General features: G+C 30.8%; 1 protein-coding gene across 1 annotated transcript; it reads left to right on the forward strand.

Moving 5' to 3' along the window:
• The first annotated feature begins 19,064 nt into the window (after positions 1–19,064).
• On the forward strand, positions 19,065–20,272 carry LOC112779667 (galactose-binding lectin-like). Its single transcript, XM_025824007.3, has one exon. It carries the CDS (start codon positions 19,172–19,174, stop codon positions 20,000–20,002), a length of 831 nt encoding a protein of 276 aa, XP_025679792.1. The 5' UTR covers positions 19,065–19,171; the 3' UTR covers positions 20,003–20,272.
• Positions 20,273–20,763: the final 491 nt, after the last annotated feature.

Raw genomic sequence — 20,763 nt, forward strand, 5'->3', positions numbered from 1 at the left:
AGAAACTTTTGTTACAAAAATCCCATTGTTGGATGGGTGATTTTGAATGTTTCAAAAGGAATCTTTAACTTTCCATGGTTTTGGAAGTTTTGGAAAGAGGAAGCCGAGAGTGACTTGTTTTAAAAAGGGAATTTTCCTTGAGTAAGAGTGGCTTATGAGCCTGAGATAATTTGAGAAATGAGATCTTTAAAGCCAAGGCTGAAAAGAGTTGAAACTTGATTTCAAAGTGAAATGAATTGAGAAAATGATTTATGGCTTAAATGCCGATTTCACGAATTTGATGATTTTGAATGTGGAAGTGCTGTTTTGTTGAGAGCCGGAATGGCTGTGTATGATTACACATATTGATTGGTTCTGGATTGAACCGTGAGCCGGAATGGCTCTGAATGATATGAATATTGGCTGGTTCTGGAATGAACCGTGAGCCGGATGGCTGAGATGGATGTTGATCCATGAATGAGATTGAATGCATGTTTATGCTGAATCATTGATAAATGTGAATGTTGCACTTCCACTATCGGAGATAAGAGTTTCCCTGGGAGAAAGCAGTGGCTAGCCACCACGTGCTCCGGGTTGAGACTCGAAGCTCTTGTGACCCTATGTCGTAAGTGTGGCCGGGCACTGTGAAAGGCCCGGATGAGCTCGCCCCCGTGAATATACACCAGTGAGGGTGTTGGATATGGATCATGATTATGATCAAGTTTATATTGAGTATAACTCGAGTTGGGAATGCGCGACAGAGGGACAGTCCAATAGTTAGCTACCAGGACTTGTCGGGTTGGCTCTATAACCGACAGATGATATCATCAGCCACTAGGGACAGGCATGCATTATATGCATCTATGTGACATTGTTTGGGTGTGCATATTATACTTGGTGTACCTATGTGATTAATTGCTAATTGTTCTACTCGCAATAACTGTTTGTTTGTACTTGCATCTTCCTATTTGTGTTTGCTACTGGGATTCTGTTGGATTGTGGTGATTGGTTATTGGATGGATTGTTTGGGCCTAGAGCCGTGGTTGAATTAAGATGGACCGATGGTTGGTTTCGGTTTTGTGGTTATGGTTTGGGAATGTATGAAAGGCTATTTTGGTTCCGCATAGATAAACTGTTTTGAAAGGCTTTTGAGTTTTTGAAAATTGAACGGTTCTTCTTTCAGAAAAGATTTCCGACTTTACTTTTATTGTAAACCGTTGTTTTTGAAAAGAGGCATAAGACGGTTATTAATCACTGGTGCGGTTATCTTCACGTATCCTATTACAGTAATTCCCAAAAACCCTCTACTGAGAACCCTTTCGAGGATGATGTTCTCACCCCCTACATTTTTCCCCTTTCAGGATATGGGCGCAGAAGTCACGAAGAGTTTATTTAGTTGTTGAAATGCTCTGTATTGCTTTAGATTATTACTTGTTGTACCCTCGCCTTCATCTTGATATATTCTGTAAGAGGGATAGGAATTGTATTGGTTAATGCTTGTTATGTTATTTATATATATATATGTGTATATATATGGATGTACTCTTTATGAGTTTTTGTAAGTTGTATGGTATCTATGGATGTACTTTGTCGAACGAAAGTATTTTTGGGAGCGGTTTTGCAGTTTAAAGTTTTAAACAGGCTCATATTTTAGTATTAAATAGTATAAGTGTCGTCGTAATGTACGAGCTATCAGAGTCGCGCAGTCGAAAGCGTGAGCTTTGGTAGTTAGGGTGTTACATTTTGTGATTTCGTAAGTCTTATGAATTGAATTGAGTTGCTTTGGATGAATGAGATTATTAGTTCGATTGATTGGTTGATCGATTAAGAAAGTTGAACATTCTGATTAGTTGACTGATGTTATTAAAGTGGTTTTCCTTGAATTATTGGAAGAGATTTAATATTGGCATTTAGTTTAATTTTGGAAACGATTTGATTTAATATTGAAACTTGATTTGATATTGAACCCGATTTGATATCGGAATTTGATTTTAAAAACAAATTTGGAAAGGACTTGATATTTGAAAACGGTTTGTTTATTGAGAATGATTTGCTATTTTGGAAACGATTCGAAAAGGGCTTGAGGAATGGTTTGGTTTGAAACTATTTGAGAAGACCAAAAATTCTTAATTATTGATTGATGCTGTTGATTGAAGTTGGTTTAAATTGCGATTTATAGGATTGGTTAATGGAATTCTGGATTTTGTAATTTCCTTAGGTTGAGTGTTGTTATTGTGATAATAGTAATTGGAAGTGATTTGAATGATTAACAGGTGTTTGGTTTGGTTTGGTTGGGACCCGGAAAGGGTGGCAAAGTCCGAATTTTAGGGGAGGTGCTGTCGAAATTTTTATGAGGATTTTATGGAGATTTTATTTTTGGTTAATTGGGATTTGAAGAATTATTTTAATTGAATGATTTGACTAAAGAAAATAGTATGGTTTGGGATTTCTGGTTGGATAAAAAATGATTATTTAAATTACTTTTCTACGGAATGAATTTGGTTTTGTTAATTACAAAGAGGAGTATGTTTTCAGGTATTTGATTGAACGGAAACGAATTTTATTAAATTAATACGAATCAGAGAATTATGGTTTAAGGATTTTGATGAATTTAAAGAAATGAGCCCCTAAAGCTTAGAGGTTTTGCCATGAAATTTGATTAATTGAGGAAGTGCGGAAGGTTGCGAATATGCCGAAGATGCATATATGAGTTAATGAATGTATGAATGGTTTATAATGAATTTGAAAATGAAACTGATTTTGAGCTTGACCTGGCAAGGATCGTGGTGATTTACCACTTGTCCAGTGTCGATATGTTGTGGGGATCGTGGTTAGTTACTGCCCACGTGTGTGTTGTTTTCCAATTGAAAATGTCTGTGAGGATCGAGGTGGTTTACTTCCCGCAGATGGTGGGGATCGAGGTGGTTTACCGCCCACCAGGTGAGGATCATGGTACTGTACCGCTCACCAGTTTTCAAGAGGACGATGCCCGGGTTAGCTACCGGACATGTCGGGTTGGCTATATAACCGATAAATGAGCTCATTAGCCATAGGACAGGCATGCATCATATGCATTTGTATGCTTTCCTTCCGTTTGAACTTGTTTTGCCTAATTGTTAAACTGTTTTTAACTGCTACCTGAACTATTTGCTGTAACTGCTACCTAAACCTGCGTTTTCCTTGTCTATTTTGCCTGTGTTTGTCCCGGTGTGCTACATTTGAGAATGGACTTTGGTGCTAAATTAATGATTGTGTTGATTGATTGCGTGGTTGGTTTCTGATTAGGATTTTCTCATAAGAAAAGAAAGGTTCTAGATTTCTGAAAGGTTAAACATTGTTTTTTTGAAAAGGTTTTGAATGATTAGCTATTGGTTTTTAAAAGATTCATAAGGCAATGATAATCACTGAGCTTGAAAACAGTTTTCTTATTAAATATCTTATGACAATTCTAAAACTCCGTGGTGAGACCGTGTGGTTGGGTTCTCACCCCCCTACAGCTTTACCTTTTCAGGAATCGGATGAAGGAGCATTATGAAGAGTTATACTGCGTTTTGGTTTATATGATATTGTATTAATTAGATAATCTTTCTTCCCTCGTCTTTGTTATTATAATTTTATAAGAGGGATATGAGTTGTATGTTTTATATGTATATTACAATATAAGCTATTATGTAAGAAGTCTTGTATATAATTCTATACCTGTTTGTTTTTTTTAGGTAATGTATTTATTTCTGGTTAAAAAAAAAATTAGCGATACGGTGTCGAGTCATAGGCTCCTATTTTAATATTAAGTATATAAAGTAGTCGTAATACTTCTTGCTATCAGAGTGGCGCAATTGGAAGCGTGACATTCTGGTAGTGTGGGTGTTACAGTTTGTAACTTGTTTTATGGGAACTAATTAATAATTAATATAATTAAAATATAATTAAAACATTAACTAATGAAATATATCTATTGAATAAAATATTTATTATCACAAAAAAATTAGGAAAAAGGTCATACTGTGAAATGAATATTTTATTAAAAGCACATTTAGTTAAAGGTATGACGGTTGGGTGGAACATATCAGCCAAGTATCAAATTATCCGTTTTATATTTTGATCATAGTGCAATAAGTATAATATATTTAGCACCAACGAACTATAACTCAAATGGCATAGTTTCTCTATACTCATTCAAGAAGTTGTGGGTTCGAGTCTTCCTATCTTCGATAAAAAAAAGGTATAGTATATTTAGTTATAGTCCAATTCTTTTATACTGAAGATGGTCGAAAGTATTTAGAAAGATGATATATTTTCGGCATTCGGGGTAAGGGTTAGCTTATATAGTTTAAGGTTTGAATGTATAGAATTTGGATTTAAGTTTAGAGTTATAATTAGGGTTAAGTACGATTTTGGTCTCTAACGTAGAGGTCAAAAATTTATTTTGTCTCTGTCTTTTTTTCGCTACAAATATGGTCCCGAAGGTTTCAGTTTATTTTAAAATCGTCCTTTTTACCAAAATTTTAATTTTTATTCCAAAAATACTCCTAAGTAAAAAAAAAAACAAAAACATTGAATAAGGGGGAAAGGGGGAAGGGATCACGCACACTGGGGGAGGGGGAATTGGTTCAGAAGAGGGGGAAGGGAAGGTGGGGAAGGGTCGCCGCCGCTGTTCCTCTCCCCTTCGCGCTAACCCTAGAGCAACCGCGACCCTCTCCCCTCTTTCTCTCCTTCCCTGTCTCGGATCTCCCCGAACCAGAGCTCCCCGCCGGTGAGCCTCCCCTGCTTCACCACTGCGCAGCAACGTGGAGCCTCCCTTGCTTCACCATTGCCAGCGAGCCTCCCCTGCTTTCCCTCCCTCAATCCCTGTCGCAGAAGGAACCAGAGCCACCACTGCCTGTTACCCTCCCTCCAGCCCCTTCCTGTCATGCCCAGACCGCCGGCGCTCCACCACTGCCTCCCCTGTCCCCTCTTTTCTATTTTTGGTTAGTGTTAGTTCCTTGATTTAATTTTGGATTAGTTTAGCTAGATTTTAATTTTCTATTAGTTGATTTTAGGTTATTGAATTGCTGAAAATTGCTGCTGAATTATCGTTGTTGTTGTTGAATTAGCTTAGCTTTGATAGAATTAGCTTAGGTTATTGAATTTCTATTAATGGTTAATTGTATACATAATTTTAGTAGGTTGATAGTCCAAAAGTGTTGTATGTTATTCTTATGAAAATTTGAGTTTCATTGAGAGTTTTCTATTATTTTTACTTAATATTTTGGACAATATTTTTACATCAAAGGAATATTCCACCAAGATGAAGAGTTGCATATGAAAGTATTGAATCCGATTCATCCTATAACTTCAGAGTTGTTTAACATATCTCTTTCAGAGTTTATCATTGAATATTTTATTTGTAAGTTTTATCTTTTTTTATTTCATTTCGGTAGGAAAAGGCATTTAAGTGAGACATTAAAAAAAAGTCATAGAGAAAAAAGACAAAGAGATACTTAGAGAAAAAAGTCAAAGTTTATGTCTAATTTTTTTTTATTGTATTTCTATTTTGAATCTTGTATGTGAGATGTATCTCTTATTAAGTTGGGTGAGCACTTAGTGTGTTGTGAGTCTAGAAAGTGAACCTAGGCAAATCAAGATTAGTTAGAAGTTTGGTTTGTTCTTATAGGATTAGATTAAATTTTTGGGAATTGGTGTTTATGATATTTGAAAAGATAGTGAAAATTCTACCACTATTGTGATAGAGACTGAATGTAGATTACATGGTACAAGATAGTTGAACTAGGATACATGGCTATGTCTTCTTCTCTTTCTTGTTTGGTTTTTGTTTTTGTTCTTTAGAAGATAAAATAAAATTATCTCATGCATAATCAATCTTACATTTTTTTTATTTGAGAATTAATTAATTAAGTTTAAAAAAAATATAAATTTAACTCCTTATTCTCTAGGCCTTAAAAAACCTTCATAACTGAAAGAGATAGTTAAATTAAAATAGAAGAAATATTTTAATAGATGTTCTTAATTATTACTGCATAAAAAAATTAGATAATCTTTTAATTTTTAAATATTACATTTAGTATAGACTATATACATCTATTAAATTATTTTTAAAATTTTTTGTTTGAACTCCACTTTATTATATTAAAACAGTAAAATTTTTATTTTATACAGTTTATTATATAATGTTAAATGTCCTAAATTTTATAGAATTAGAAATTCAAGTACAATCTATTTAATGAAACTCTTATGTTTTAATTTTTAAATAATTCCAACATCTCATTGTATATAGCATCTCCTTGTATTTTATAATAATAATAACAATAATAATAATAATAATAATAATAATAATAATAATTTATGGCCATGACTTTGGGAATCAGATCTCGCATCATTCTTCTACGCGATTTATACATTAAAATAATATTTTAGATGAAAGGAATTAAAAAAGTAATCCACATGATATGAACAACAACGCATGTTAAAAAAAATCACACATTTACTGTAGTTACTGGTCTATTAGGACAAGTAGGAGAATATGTAAAACGGCTTGGCTTGGACTCTTCAACAAGGCTTCACAAGAATTCAAACAACTTGATCAGAATCTTTAATCAGAATTTCTAATCATTTATTACACGTGTCGTTCAACTATGTAAATCTGTATAAAATTATATGTATACACTAGAATGACCTTTTTTTTAACATACACATTGATTCAGATGGGTTTCGTGAAAAATAGATTAAGTGAAAAATAATAGTTAAGATGAGAGATTAGGGGTAAGTAAACTTGTGAGGAAGACACTTCTATTAATGGCAAATAAGCAATACAAGAACTAATATTGAGGAAGAGAGGTGGAGAACAAGTGTTGAGACCTCCACTAATGTCACAAGAGGATGAATGAGCTTTGTTTAAAGTGGACAGGAATGGTTTACAGAGAAGAGAAGCTCTCAGAAGAGGATGAAGGTGAAGGTGAAAAAGTGAAAGTGAAGGTGAAAAGGGTTTCAAGGTCTGTGAAGAAGATGATCAAGGTGAAAGTGAAAAGTGAGAGTGAAGGATGAAGGATGAAGGAAAAGATAAAAAAGGTTGAAAGGTGAAGGTGAAAAGCGAAGTGCTTTACAGAGGTGGCTTGGGGTCCTTTTTATAGTGTAAAACCATGATGAAGAGGACACCCTTGGCCAATGGTTTTAGTCTGACATTTGGTTTACTGCTCTTTCCAAAATATCTTTAGGTATTTGGGATCACCTCAAGTCTTGTCCACTGAAAAGGGTAGGAAGTTGATTCCCACACGTTAAACTAAAGCTCGTGACATGTGACATTAGTGAAGGGACATCTAGTTTAGTTTTCTTTCAACTAGATGACACCTTTACACTCCAAATCCAACCAATCCACTTCCACCAATATAGTTCCCACTGAAGAGAAATTTAACTCCTCAAGGTGTTCTTTTTGGTTCCATCCTTTTAGCCCAATACCTTTAGGAGGAACTTAACTCTTTTTTGACCATGTTTGTAGGTCATTATAAAAATAAATTATGTACAAAAAAGGTTTATATTTTTAGTACACAATCATAAGCCCCCATGCAGTATTTGAGGGTACAAAGTATTCCCTCAAGCTACATTAAACTTTTTTGTACTCAACAGAACAAGAATAATAATTTTTTTTTAAGAAGCTAACATATCATAACTCTAAAGAATCAAATCTTCCATCTTTTATTCATTTTTTGTTATAATAAGATATGTATTTGTAAATATTATGATATTCAAATATAAATATGTCTGTATAATTTAAATATGATTATGTACTCATAAAAAATGAATAAAAGAACATTATTGTGCAAATATTTTAAATATTAATAAAATAAATAAATAAATAAGATTAGTAAATATATTCATAATTTATTTGTATGAAAAAAGAGGGATGATTTGATTTAATATAATAATTTAATATATAAGGGAATAAGAAGGGGAGAAATTCTTACCCTTTTAATTGGACGCGTTTTAAATTTGAGTACCTGAATTTGGAGAGACACATAAGGAGAGAGAACACCTGAAGGGTAGGGGAGAGGTGTTCCTCATCATCTCTGCTGGGCATTTTTTTACACAGCGCAGTATCATCACTACTATCACCACCATCATCCAAATCCTCTGTCTTCTTCAACAATTGGGAGTTTTTCTTAGGGCAAAGGACACTCCCACATTCAACTTCGTTCTGTTCTTTTTACTCTGTCTTCTTACTTGGTAAGACCCTTTTTCTTCTTTTTCTTGTTTTTGTATTAACCCCTCTCAGCCCCATGTATATTGGGTTGCTAATTTTGGAATTAGCTATAGGAATTTTTGATAAAGATCTTTCTCCTTACAACCTTGGATGTTATATCCTCATTTGTATACGTTTTCAATGAAATCACAAATAAAAAAGAAATTGAATTAAAATTATGAGCAATGTTCATTTGTAACCATAAATAGATATTTAAAAATAAAAATAATTTATTTTAATTAATTTTTTTTTTGCAGGGAGAGTGTATGATTTTAAGAAAAGCAGTAGCCATTTTTTTCTAGGCCAAAAAAAGGAAGGTACCCATAACTTTCTTGCCCTGTTTATGCTCGACTCTTTTTAGGAGCTTGGAGGGTGGGACACTTCACTTTTTCGAAACAGTTCCAAAAAAAAGGAAGGTACCCATAACTTTCTTGCTCTATTTATGCTCGACTATTTTTAGGAGCTTGGAGGGTGGGACGCTTCACTTTTTTGGAACTATTTTGTACTGCAAATTTCTTAAGATGCATCACTCACATTTTGAGTGTATGATTGCTAAAGCAGTTTTCTCATGCATTGCAGGATGCTTGCAGAATAATATAACATAAACATTGGCTCTTGATAAAGAAGCCTTTTGGAATTAAAATTCTAACTTCTAAAACTGAAATTAGGCATAGTACTATTTAACGTACTTGAAATTGATGGGGCCGATGGTTGTTCCATGATTTGGGTCCAGCAAGATGCGGTGTCCGTTGGGGTGTACCTCAGAAACAATGTAAGGACCCTCCCATTTGGGAGCCCATTTTGGCAAAGACATTTTCCTTATTACTGCGTCTACTGATTTTTGGTACCAGATCTCCCTCTAGGAACACCCTGGGCCGAATGTGCTTGTCATAAGCTAATGCCAGTCTCTGATGATATTCTTCCATCTTGCTTCCCACAACTTCTCTTTTTCCTTCCAACTCTTGTAACTCAGCTTCACGATCCCTTGACTTTTAGAATACGCGTCAACTATCTACAAGTAGTTGGGGTGTTCTCGTCTTCCTTTATATTCTCTAGATTCGCGAACAGAGGTGGTGAGGGAGTTCTATACCTCGTTTGATCTCTAGCCATCATGTCGAAGTGTTCCTCCCCAGTGGAGTCGCCAGATGATTCGGGTGGGTTTCGTGAAAAATAGATTAAGTGAAAAATAATAGTTAAGATGAGAGATTAGGGGTAAGTAAACTTGTGAGGAAGACACTTCTATTAATGGCAAATAAGCAATACAAGAACTAATATTGAGGAAGAGAGGTGGAGAACAAGTGTTGAGACCTCTACTAATGTCACAAGAGGATGAATGAGCTTTGTTTAAAGTGGACAGGAATGGTTTACAGAGAAGAGAAGCTCTCAGAAGAGGATGAAGGTGAAGGTGAAAAAGTGAAAGTGAAGGTGAAAAGGGTTTCAAGGTCTGTGAAGAAGATGATCAAGGTGAAAGTGAAAAGTGAGAGTGAAGAATGAAGGATGAAGAAAAAGATAAAAAAGGTTGAAAGGTGAAGGTGAAAAGCGAAGTGCTTTACAGAGGTGGCTTGGGGTCCTTTTTATAGTGTAAAACCATGATGAAGAGGACACCCTTGGCCAATGGTTTTAGTCTGACATTTGGTTTACTGCTCTTTCCAAAATATCTTTAGGTATTTGGGATCACCTCAAGTCTTGTCCACTGAAAAGGGTAGGAAGTTGATTCCCACACGTTAAACTAAAGCTCCTGACATGTGACATTAGTGAAGGGACATCTAATTTGGTTTTCTTTCAACTAGATGACACCTTTATACTCCAAATCCAACCAATCCACTTCCACCAATATAGTTCCCACTGAAGAGAAATTCAACTCATCAAGGTGTTCTTTTGGGTTCCATCCTTTTAGCTCAATACCTTTAGGAGGAACTTAACTCTTTTTTGACCATGTTTGTAGGTCATTATAAAAATAGATTATGTACAAAAAAGATTTATATTTTTAGTACACAATCACACATTAAAAAATAAAATAGAAATAATTTTTAATAAAATAATATAACAATTTTTCTATATAGGTGAGAGTATTTTAACAATTTCATCCTTGGTACAATCAACATGCATGGTTTTCTTATGCGTGCGTTTTTCACGTCATCACGTGGAACCAGCAAGGCAGCAAACCCCGCCCGTATAAACCGTGCTAATAACTTTAATAATCGTTCTGTAACAATTAATAGAGTCGCTCTAAATACAATAATATTGTCTCCCTAGCTCTAAATAATATAGCGGTCAATAAATACACAACATCAATAATAGAGCGGTCAATAATATTACTGAAAGATTTATCCTTAGCACTATTGTTGAGAGAGTGATGAAAACAGAGAAGACAAGGAACTCTGCAGAATCTAAAGTTATTTTATTTGTATTTTTAAGTAGGTCAATTAATAGATGTAAATTTATACAAAAAATACATATATTAGTAACACTGTTGATACACATATATTTATACACGTATATTTATACATATATTTTTAAAGATGTAAATTTATACAAAAAAATACATATATTTATTTTAATCTATACAAATTATTATTTAATAATATTAGTAACACTGTTGATACACACATATAGCTATTTTTCAACCACAAAAACATAATCTATACAAAATAAATTTTTACAGTAGTATTTTCTAATTAAGTATTATTTATTTTATTTTATATTTTTTAATTATTATTAAAGTAATTAAATAATATTAGATTAATAAATATATAATTATAAATGAGTTAAATAAATTAATAAAATATAAATTAAACTATATATATAAATTTATATATAAATACATGATAATTGTTTTTAATATATATACACGTAATATTTTTTAATAAAAAATACTACAACATCCATATTTTTTTAGATCGCATAAAAATATACAATATTGCATAACTCTCATTGTTAGTCACCGATTATAACATCCGAAAAATCTTCATAGTAATATCTAAAATTACTTAATTATACAAAATATGCAATATATTAGCTAGATATATAAACATATAATAACACTATTTCATAATTATAAGAAGTATCTACATCTTTCAAGTAAAAAAAGCTCAAAATATTTTTTAAATAGCTACATATTTAAATTTTTTTATAAATCAAATTCAACCAAATTATTAAACAATAAGACTTAGAATAATATTATATATTTATAATTAATTTTTATTAATATTAGATTAATTTAGTTAAACTTAATAATTAACAAAAATATTTAGATATATAACATTATTTATATTTCTTTTAATGTGATTGAAGACAATGAAATTAAAGCGAAGATCACAAAAATATTAATTATCAGGATTTAAAATAAAAGTTTTTTTTTAAAATGATATATATGCATATTCGTACTAACAGACTAGAACGTTAAACACTTTATTTATCAATTAAATTCATAGGTAAATTTGATCAATGTTAGGTATATATTAAAATTAATTATTAAATTTAATTATTAACATAAAATATATATTAAAATAATAAATTGATTTTAATGATTGATTTTAGTGTATAAATAATATTTTAAATAAATTTTCATTTAGTTTTTAAATAAAAATAATATTTATATACTAAATAAAAAAATTGAAATAAATTAAAAAATAATTATTTTTTAGAATAATTTTTTTATCTTTATTTTTCGAAATCTATCCTTTTAAGCTAGAGAAAGTTTGCAATTTGTAGATTTTGTTAAAGATAGGCAAGTGCATGGACAAACTTGATTGAAACTAACAAGTTTGTTTATTGGTATTACGAACTTGCTCTTATTTCTATACAATTTAATCGTATTAGTATATTTTTATTTTTTTATTTAATTTATATAATTTAAAATTTTAATTATAAAATTTTTAATTTAGAATTTAAATAGATATAATTTAAATTAATAATTTAATTTAATTTGATAAAAATAAATGTAGTCGTATTTTTGTACTCATAAGAACAACAACAATTATGTTTAGTAAAATAACTTTTAAAAAAATTAATTTAACAACAATGGACGAACTTGTTAGTTTTAATGAAGTTCGCTGATGCAGTGGACAAATTTTAACAAAATCTACAAATTTGTCGATACAATGGACAAACTTGCTCTAGTTTAAACAAAAAACGGATTTTGAAAAATAAAGATGAAAAAATTTGTTTTGGGAAATAATAACTTTTTGAATTTATTTCAGATTTTTTTCTAAAATTAGTCACTAAAAATGAGATATTATGTATTTGTGTATAAATATATATATAGTTTAACTTATTTTTAATATGTATTTTATATTTTAATGTGTATTCTACTTTAATAGTTAATTTAGTAGTTAAGTTTACGATTATGCTAAGTGTACATCAAAATCAGCCACCAATATAAAATATATATATTGAAATATAAATACACATTAAAAATAAATTAAATCACACATACATATAGTATACACAAATATATTAGTGACTGATTTTAGTGGTAGAATTTAGTATAAAAATAATATTTTTGTTAATTTAATATACACCTAAAATAGCGTGATTCTTAAATAAGAATTATTCTCCATATCCAAACAATTTTAACATCTAAGTGATTTAGAGTCACGCGCTTCTTGTTTCAAATTCACTTCTTCTTCTTCTTCTTCTTATTCTTCTTCTTCTTCACTTTCGTTATTGTCATCACCAACACCACGACCTCCTCCTCCTCCTCCTCCTCCTCCTCCTCTTCCTTTTCTCATTGGAATTTCTTCTACTCCTTCTTTTTCATCATTCTCTTCCATCATCATCATAATCATTATCTCGCTATCGTCATTGTCGTCTTCTTCTAATACGTATCGTCTTTATCGTTATCATTTCATTCGGAATATAATTTCGGTTCATTTTAGATTTAAATAAGGTGCACTTAGTCAGTGCTTATTTTGAAACGAGTTTATATTCTAAATTTAATTTTCGATTCATTCTTAAATATAATTTCGGTTCATTTCTGAGTGAAAGATGCATTTGGTCTCGTTGTTCTGCAAAATTCAAAACTCTTCCTCCTCAACTTTTACTGCTTCTTCTTCTTTTTTATTTTTATCTTCTTCATCTTTTTCTTCTTATTTCATTTGTTATAATTTTTCTTATTTCACTCTTGAGAAGAATAAAACAAAAAAAAAGGAAGAAAAATCAAACAAAAAAAACAAGAATAAAAAATTCCTCATCGTATTCTTCTTCTTCTTGTCTTGTTTATCTAATCAAACAAAGAAGAAGAAACAAATAATGCTCTAAAATTATTTGATGAATTTGGATGTGTTTTTGTTCATGATTCAATTTTGTTTGTATGTTTATTTTCGAACTGAGTTTGTGTGTTGCAATTATTAAATAATTTTGGTTTATTCTGGATTTAAATAAGATGCATTTAGTCTATGCTTATTTTGAAATGAGTTTACATTTTATATTTAATTTTCAGTTCATTCTAAATATAATTTCGGTTCATTTCTGAGTGAATTAAGGTGCATTTGGTTTCGTTATTTTGCACAATTCAAAATTCTTCCTCCTCATCTTCTACAATCACTTGATGGATTTGGATATGTTTTTGTTCATGATTCAATTTTGTTTGTGTGTTTATTTTTGAATTGAGTTTGTATGTCTCAATCATTAAATAATTTCATTTCATTCTAGATTTAAATAAGATGCACTTGGTCTGTGCTTATTTTAAAACGAGTTTACATTCTGAATTTAATTTTCGGTTCATTCTAAATATAATTTCGATTCATTTCTGAGTGAATTAAGGTGCATTTGATCACGTTATTATGCACAATTCAAAACTCTTCCTCCTCACCTTCTACAATCACTTAATGGATTTAGATGTGTTTTTGTTCATGATTCAATTTTGTTTGTGTGTTTGTTTTTTAATTGAGTTTGTGTATCACAATTATTACGTAATTTCGGTTTATTATGGATTTAAATAAGGTATACTTGGTTTGTGCTTGTTTTGAAACGAGTTTATATTCTGAATTTAATTTTCGGTTCATTTTATTTGAATATATAATTTCGGTTCATTTTAAAGTGAATTAAGGTGCATTTGGTTTCGTTGTTCTGCACAATTCAAAACTCTTTCTCCTCATCTTCCACAATCACTTGATGGATTTGATGCGTTTTTCATGATTCAATTTTGTTTGTGTGTTTGTTTTCGAATTGAGTTTGTATGTCATGATCATTACATAATTTCGGTTCATTCTGGATTTAAATAAGGTGCACTTGGTCTGTGCTTGTTTTGAAATGAGTTTACATTCTGAATTCAATTTTTTCATTTTGAATATAATTTTGGTTCATTTCTGAGTGAATAAGGTGTATTTAATCTTGTTGTTCTATACAATTCAAAATTCTTCCTCCTCACCTTCTACTATTTCTTTTTTTTTTTATCTTTTTTATTATATTTTATTTTGTTATAATTTTTCTTGTTTTACTCTATTGAGAGAAATAAAATAAAAAAAAAATAAAATAAAAAAAACACTTAATGATATAAAATCATTAGGAAAAAAAAAGATAAAGAAAACACAAGCAAAAAATTTCGGTATGTGAATGTACCTGTTATCACACTCTTTTAATAAGAATGATTTTTATTGGTGTTAAAACCTACTTAAATAAATTTAAATGACAATAAAAATTGAATGCGTAGCAATTCCCTTGAATAACTATTATTATAGGAGGTTATTGCCACTACAAGATTTCTATTTATTTATGGGACTTTTTTTATGGAGGTTTTTTAAAATCTCCCCAACACATTTTGTTTATGGCAATTTAAAAAACCTCAATTAATTAAAACTCAAAATTATTAATGGAAAGTATATCGTGTGAAAATGGAATTTGAGCGTGGTTGCTTGATTTTCATTTTGTTCCATGCTCATTTTCTCTTTTTCCCCAAATGAGAGGCGCTGAGTTAGCCGAGAGAGAGGCATGAAACCCTAAGTTTTCTACCGCCATTTTTGCCACCATTTTCGCCGCCGTTTCTGCCGCCGGCACCGTTATCACTGCCATATCCGTTGCAGTAGAGAACTTCTAGATCGAGCCACCTCTTCTATTAACGCATCTATTCTCTCTATACTGTTGTTGTTGCCATTGTTGCCACCGCAGTTTTCACCGTCGTTGCCGCAATAGTTTCTGCCGTCGATGCCACCGTAGTTGCCGTGGTACAACGCATTTTCAGATCTGTTCACTTCGGAGCTTCTTCTTCAACGACGCTTTCTCTCACTCTAATTTCTCCTTTGAACTGCTGCTGGTACTTCTTTTTCTTCTTCTTCCCTATTAATTTGCTGATATTACTCCTTTGAATGACGCGTTGTTTATTATATTTCAAGATTGCGGTGTTCGAACAAACAGGAATTGAAAAGAATGCCAGCCACGTATGTTTCTTCAATTTCAATCACTTCTCGATGATTTGATTCTTTTTCACGAGGCTTTTTTTTTCTACAACGAAAATCATTGTTATTCTTTTTGAATGTTACTTAATTTTGTTTTCTTTGCCAAAGTCTCAATGCAATTATCTTATTGACTCAATGCAATGATCCTTTTGGAGCAGTCAGTAATCCGGCTGTATCAGACTACTACTTTTAAGCAGGTGAAGCTTTGATTTTTTGATACACACTGTGACATGAACCTTTCCAATGTATTTGTACATAAATGTGTCTAGATACATTATTTTTTGATGTACCGAAAAAGTAAGAGTGCTAATTGGAATGGAGGGAGTAGTTTTCTCTTGATCTCATTATGTTTATTGACCAGTACTCCTATTCATGCAGCCTAATGCAATAGAAAATGGTCCCTATGATTATACCAGAAGTGGAAATTCCACTCGAGATGCTTTAGAAAGGTTCACTATGTCCTATTAGTTGTGTTTATTTACCATTGCAACTGTCAATATTGTGGCATTAATGTTTTCTTTTCTCACCATGTTTAACCTTACATGATGTGTTCTCAGTTTGTTGGCGAAACTTGATAAGGCGGATAGAGCCCTATGCTTCACCAGTGGAATGGCTGCTCTGAGTGCTGTTTCTCATCTTGTTCAAGCTGGTGCCTTTTCTTTCTTCATTGTGCTATAATTTGGTTTTTCTTCATTTTTAGTTGTGAAATTTAGATTAGATTCATCATTGAGAATTTAAGAATATGAGTAGTTTCATGCTTTGGAGTCTCTGCATGCATTCACTCCTGCAGTGCCGTGTCATTACTATTGGTATTTTTCTTAGATTATTCGTTTGTTGGATTCATTTTTAAAACTTACCGATTAATGCACTATGGGACTGAAAGCCATGAATTCTCAAAGGACTGTTTTTTTCCCCTTTTTTGATGCAAAAATTATATTTTCTGATATTTGACGCTAATAATATAATATAATGTAGATGAGAAAATTATTGTTGGAGATGATCTATATGGTGGAACAGACAGGTTGCTGTCCCAAGTAATTCCAAAGAATGGCATTGTGGTCAAGTTAGTCTAACTTGTCAATTATGCTTGTTCATTTTTTTTCATAACCAGTGATTAATTATGGCAACAAACCAATCAAGTTTATTTGTTCCATGAAGTAAAAGACCAATTACTCTTTGGTGGTTTGATTCTTTTAGGCAAATTAAATGACAAAAACCAATTACTAAATAAGCAATTAAAATAAAAGATTGATTCTTTTAGGCAGTCGGAAAGATTGGCAACTATTAATTTTTAGGTGAATGATACCTAACTTTCTCTAAAATAACATGTAAGTTACCTTTTATGATATGTCAAATTTTAATTAGTCATTATTTTACCCATAGTTGAGTTATTTTGTAATTTATTATTTGATATGGATAATGGTATAATTTCTTCAAATATCAAAACCTCACTCCCGTTAATTGAAGCACCTTTCTACTCTTTCATTCTTTCTTCATCGCTTATCTTCGGTCCTTCCAAGTATCGCCGTCACCGTCGTGACAAGAAGCGCCGACGTCGTTGTCATCTACTGCCCTCGATCGCATGCAATTTCTCTTTTTTCGGTGCATCATCCCTTAACTACTCGTCGAATGTCCGTCCTTTCTAGTATAGGCAGCATCGATGTCATTGCTATCTCTTATCTTCTCATTCCTTATCAACATAATTAATGGTTAGTTTGGTTATTAAATTTTTTTATTAAAAAATATATATCTTTATTTAATTACATAATGGAACATATATTCATATGTAAAATATAATATAATAAAATAAATCTATATTCAGAGTACTTAAAATATAATTAAAATTATGAACATATAAATATAATAGTAAAATTTGTACTCTAAACAAATAAACATATGCTTTATTATACATAAATTATTTAAAAAAATTAAAAAAATTATTAAAATTAATAACACAAATTTAAAATGATAAAATCCGAATTTTATACCGTATTTTTATAATATTTTTATTCTTTTAATTTTTATTTATTAGTACTTTATTATTTAATTAATGATTAAATAAATTATTTTTATGAGAAATTATTTTTTGTATTATTTTAAAGAAGAGATCAATATAACAGTTTAAAAAATAACGTACAAATAATATTTTAAATAAAAAATATTTAATATTAAAATTTTTAAATACAAAAATAAATTGTATAAATATTTAAGAGATAAATACGAAATACATGCCTAAAATAAACAAAACATATAAATAAGAATACTCCAGAGAAATAGAGAATTATTTTGTTTGTTTTATTTATTTTATGCATGTATTTCATATTTATCTCTTAAATATCTATATAATTTATTTTTGCATTTAAAAATTTTAATATTAACTATTTTTTATTTAAAATATCATTTTTACGTTATTTTTTAAACTGTTATATTAGTCTCTTCTTTAAGATAATACAAAAAATAATTTCTCATAAAAATAATTTGTTTAATTATTAAGTAAATAATAAAGTATTAATAAATTAAAATTTAAAAAATAAAAATATTATAAAAAATACTTGTAAGAAAGTTGAATTTTATCATTTTAAATTTGTGTTATTAATTTTAACCATTTATTCATTTTTTTAAATAATTTATGTATGATAAAAGATATGTTTACTTGTTTAAAATACAAATTTTATTATTATATTTGTATGTTCTTGATTTTAATTATATTTTTAAGTATTTTGAATAGATTTATTTTATTATATTATATTTTACATATGAATATATGTTCTATTATGTAATTAAATAAAGATATATATATTTTTAATAAAAAAATTTAATAACCAAACTAACCATTAATTATGTTGATAAGGAGTGATCCACGGCAGGAAGAGGGATCGAGTGAGAGGATAGGAGATAGCGATGACGTCAGCACTAACTATATTGGAAAGGACGGCAAAGTTACGGACCACTAGAATTTAACGATATCGTTAAGAGATGATGACGACGACGTTGGCGCTTTTGTCACGACGGTGACGGCTATGCTTGGAAGTTGGAAGGACAGAAGCTACGCGATAAAGAAAGAACGGAGGAGTGAAAAGGTATTTCAATTAACGGGAGTGTTTTGATATTTTAAGAAATTATACAATTACTCATCTCAAATAATAAATTACAAAATAATTTAAATATGATTAAGATAATGACCAATTAAAATTTAACACATCATAAATGATAACTTATATGTTATTTTAGAGAGGGTTGGATATAATTCACCTAATTTTTCACATTAATGATCTTGACATTCTACCCCTTTACCCCTTAGTCACCGCGTTTAGTGAGTTAGAAGGATAGGAACATTTTCCCCCTTGTTAATGTCTTTTGCAATTATTGAAAGGCTGTAAGCCACTAGTATCATGCTTAGAACTAGAACTTCTGGATGCATAACTATTATTCTTTTTCCCCTATAAATACACGAACAAAATCCCAATGCAAATCGTCAAAACCATCCCAGAGCAATCTTTTCGGTACATTATTCAAGTATATACAAAAAACGAACCCTCGCTCAAGTGCTCTCCCTCCCACCATGAAACCATTTTGTGTTTTACTTACTTTCTTTCTCTTGCTAGCAGCAAGTAGTAAGAAGGTGAACTCAGCCAAAACCGAAACAGTTTCCTTCAACTACAACTCTTTCAATCAAGGTAACCCCGCAATAAGTTTCCAAGGTGACGTCACTGTTCTTTCAGATGGCAATCTCCTACTCACCAACCTCAACAAGTCCAATAGCGTCGGCCGGGTTCTGTATGCCACGCCGGTGCGCATTTGGAGCAGTGCCACCGGCAATGTCGCCAGCTTCGTCACCTCCTTCTCTTTCGAGATGAAGGATTATAACGATTATGATCCTGCCGACGGTATCATATTTTTTATTGCACCGGAAGATACCCAGATTCCTGCCGGCAGTATTGGTGGTGGAACCTTAGGTGTCTCTGACACCAAAGGTGCGGGTCACTTTGTTGGCGTAGAGTTTGATACCTATTCCAACAGTGAGTACAACGATCCACCCACTCATCACGTTGGAATTGATGTAAACAGTGTGAAATCGTTGAAGACCGTACCATGGAATAGTGTGAGTGGAGCAGTGGTGAAAGTGACTGTGATATATGACTCTTCATCAAAGACATTGAGTGTTGCCGTGACCAACGAGAATGGCGATATTACCACCATTGCCGAAGTTGTTGATTTGAAGGCGAAGCTTCCGGAGAGGGTCAAGTTCGGTTTTTCTGCCTCCGGCTCCGCTGGCGGTCGTCAGATACATCTCATCCGTTCGTGGTCGTTTACTTCGACGTTGATAACAACAACAACTACAACAAGCATCAACAACAACGAAAAGAAAATAATGAATATCTTAACTGCATGATTTGGTCTCTACGCTACTTAGTACTTTAAATAAATAAAGACCAGATCACACACACATATATATATATATATATATATATATATATATATATATATATATATATATATATATATATATATATATATATGTATATCCGTGTTAAGAATCAACTTTCTGTGTGCTAAATAAATGTTGTATGGTTCAATATTTCCACTAATTAACTCTTGTATGTGGTCGGACGGTTGATCATTTAAATAAAACGGAAATGTTTCAACGAAAATTAGTCAAAAACAGGACTCACTTTATTTAATTTTTATTAATTATTATAATAATTAATTAATATTTAAAAAATAAATAAAATAAAATCTGACTTTTTTTTTCTTTAGTATTATTAAAAACTAAAAAATAGTCCGATCTTACTTTATCTTTTTATTTTACTTTTTCAATATTTTTGTCAAATATTTTAGTCTTTAATAAATTTCAATTATCAAATAAATTAGTTTCAATTTTTAGTTCATAAACAAATTATTCATTGAATTATATTGTTTTTCTATGTAGATTAATTAATCTAATAATTTCATTCTTAGAATTTTTTTATGTTTTTTATTTAAAAAAATAAAAACTGGTTTGCCTAGAATTTTTTGAAAAATTTGACATATAACGCATTTAATTTCTCAAATAAAAAGGTTGAAAACTAATTTAATAATTAAAATTTATTAAAAAATTAAAGTATTTAATTATTTTTTTAATTGAATTAGAAGATATTACTCGAAAATAAAATA

This window comes from Arachis hypogaea, chromosome 19 (genome assembly GCF_003086295.3).
Source record: "Arachis hypogaea cultivar Tifrunner chromosome 19, arahy.Tifrunner.gnm2.J5K5, whole genome shotgun sequence".
NCBI lineage: Eukaryota > Viridiplantae > Streptophyta > Magnoliopsida > Fabales > Fabaceae > Arachis > Arachis hypogaea.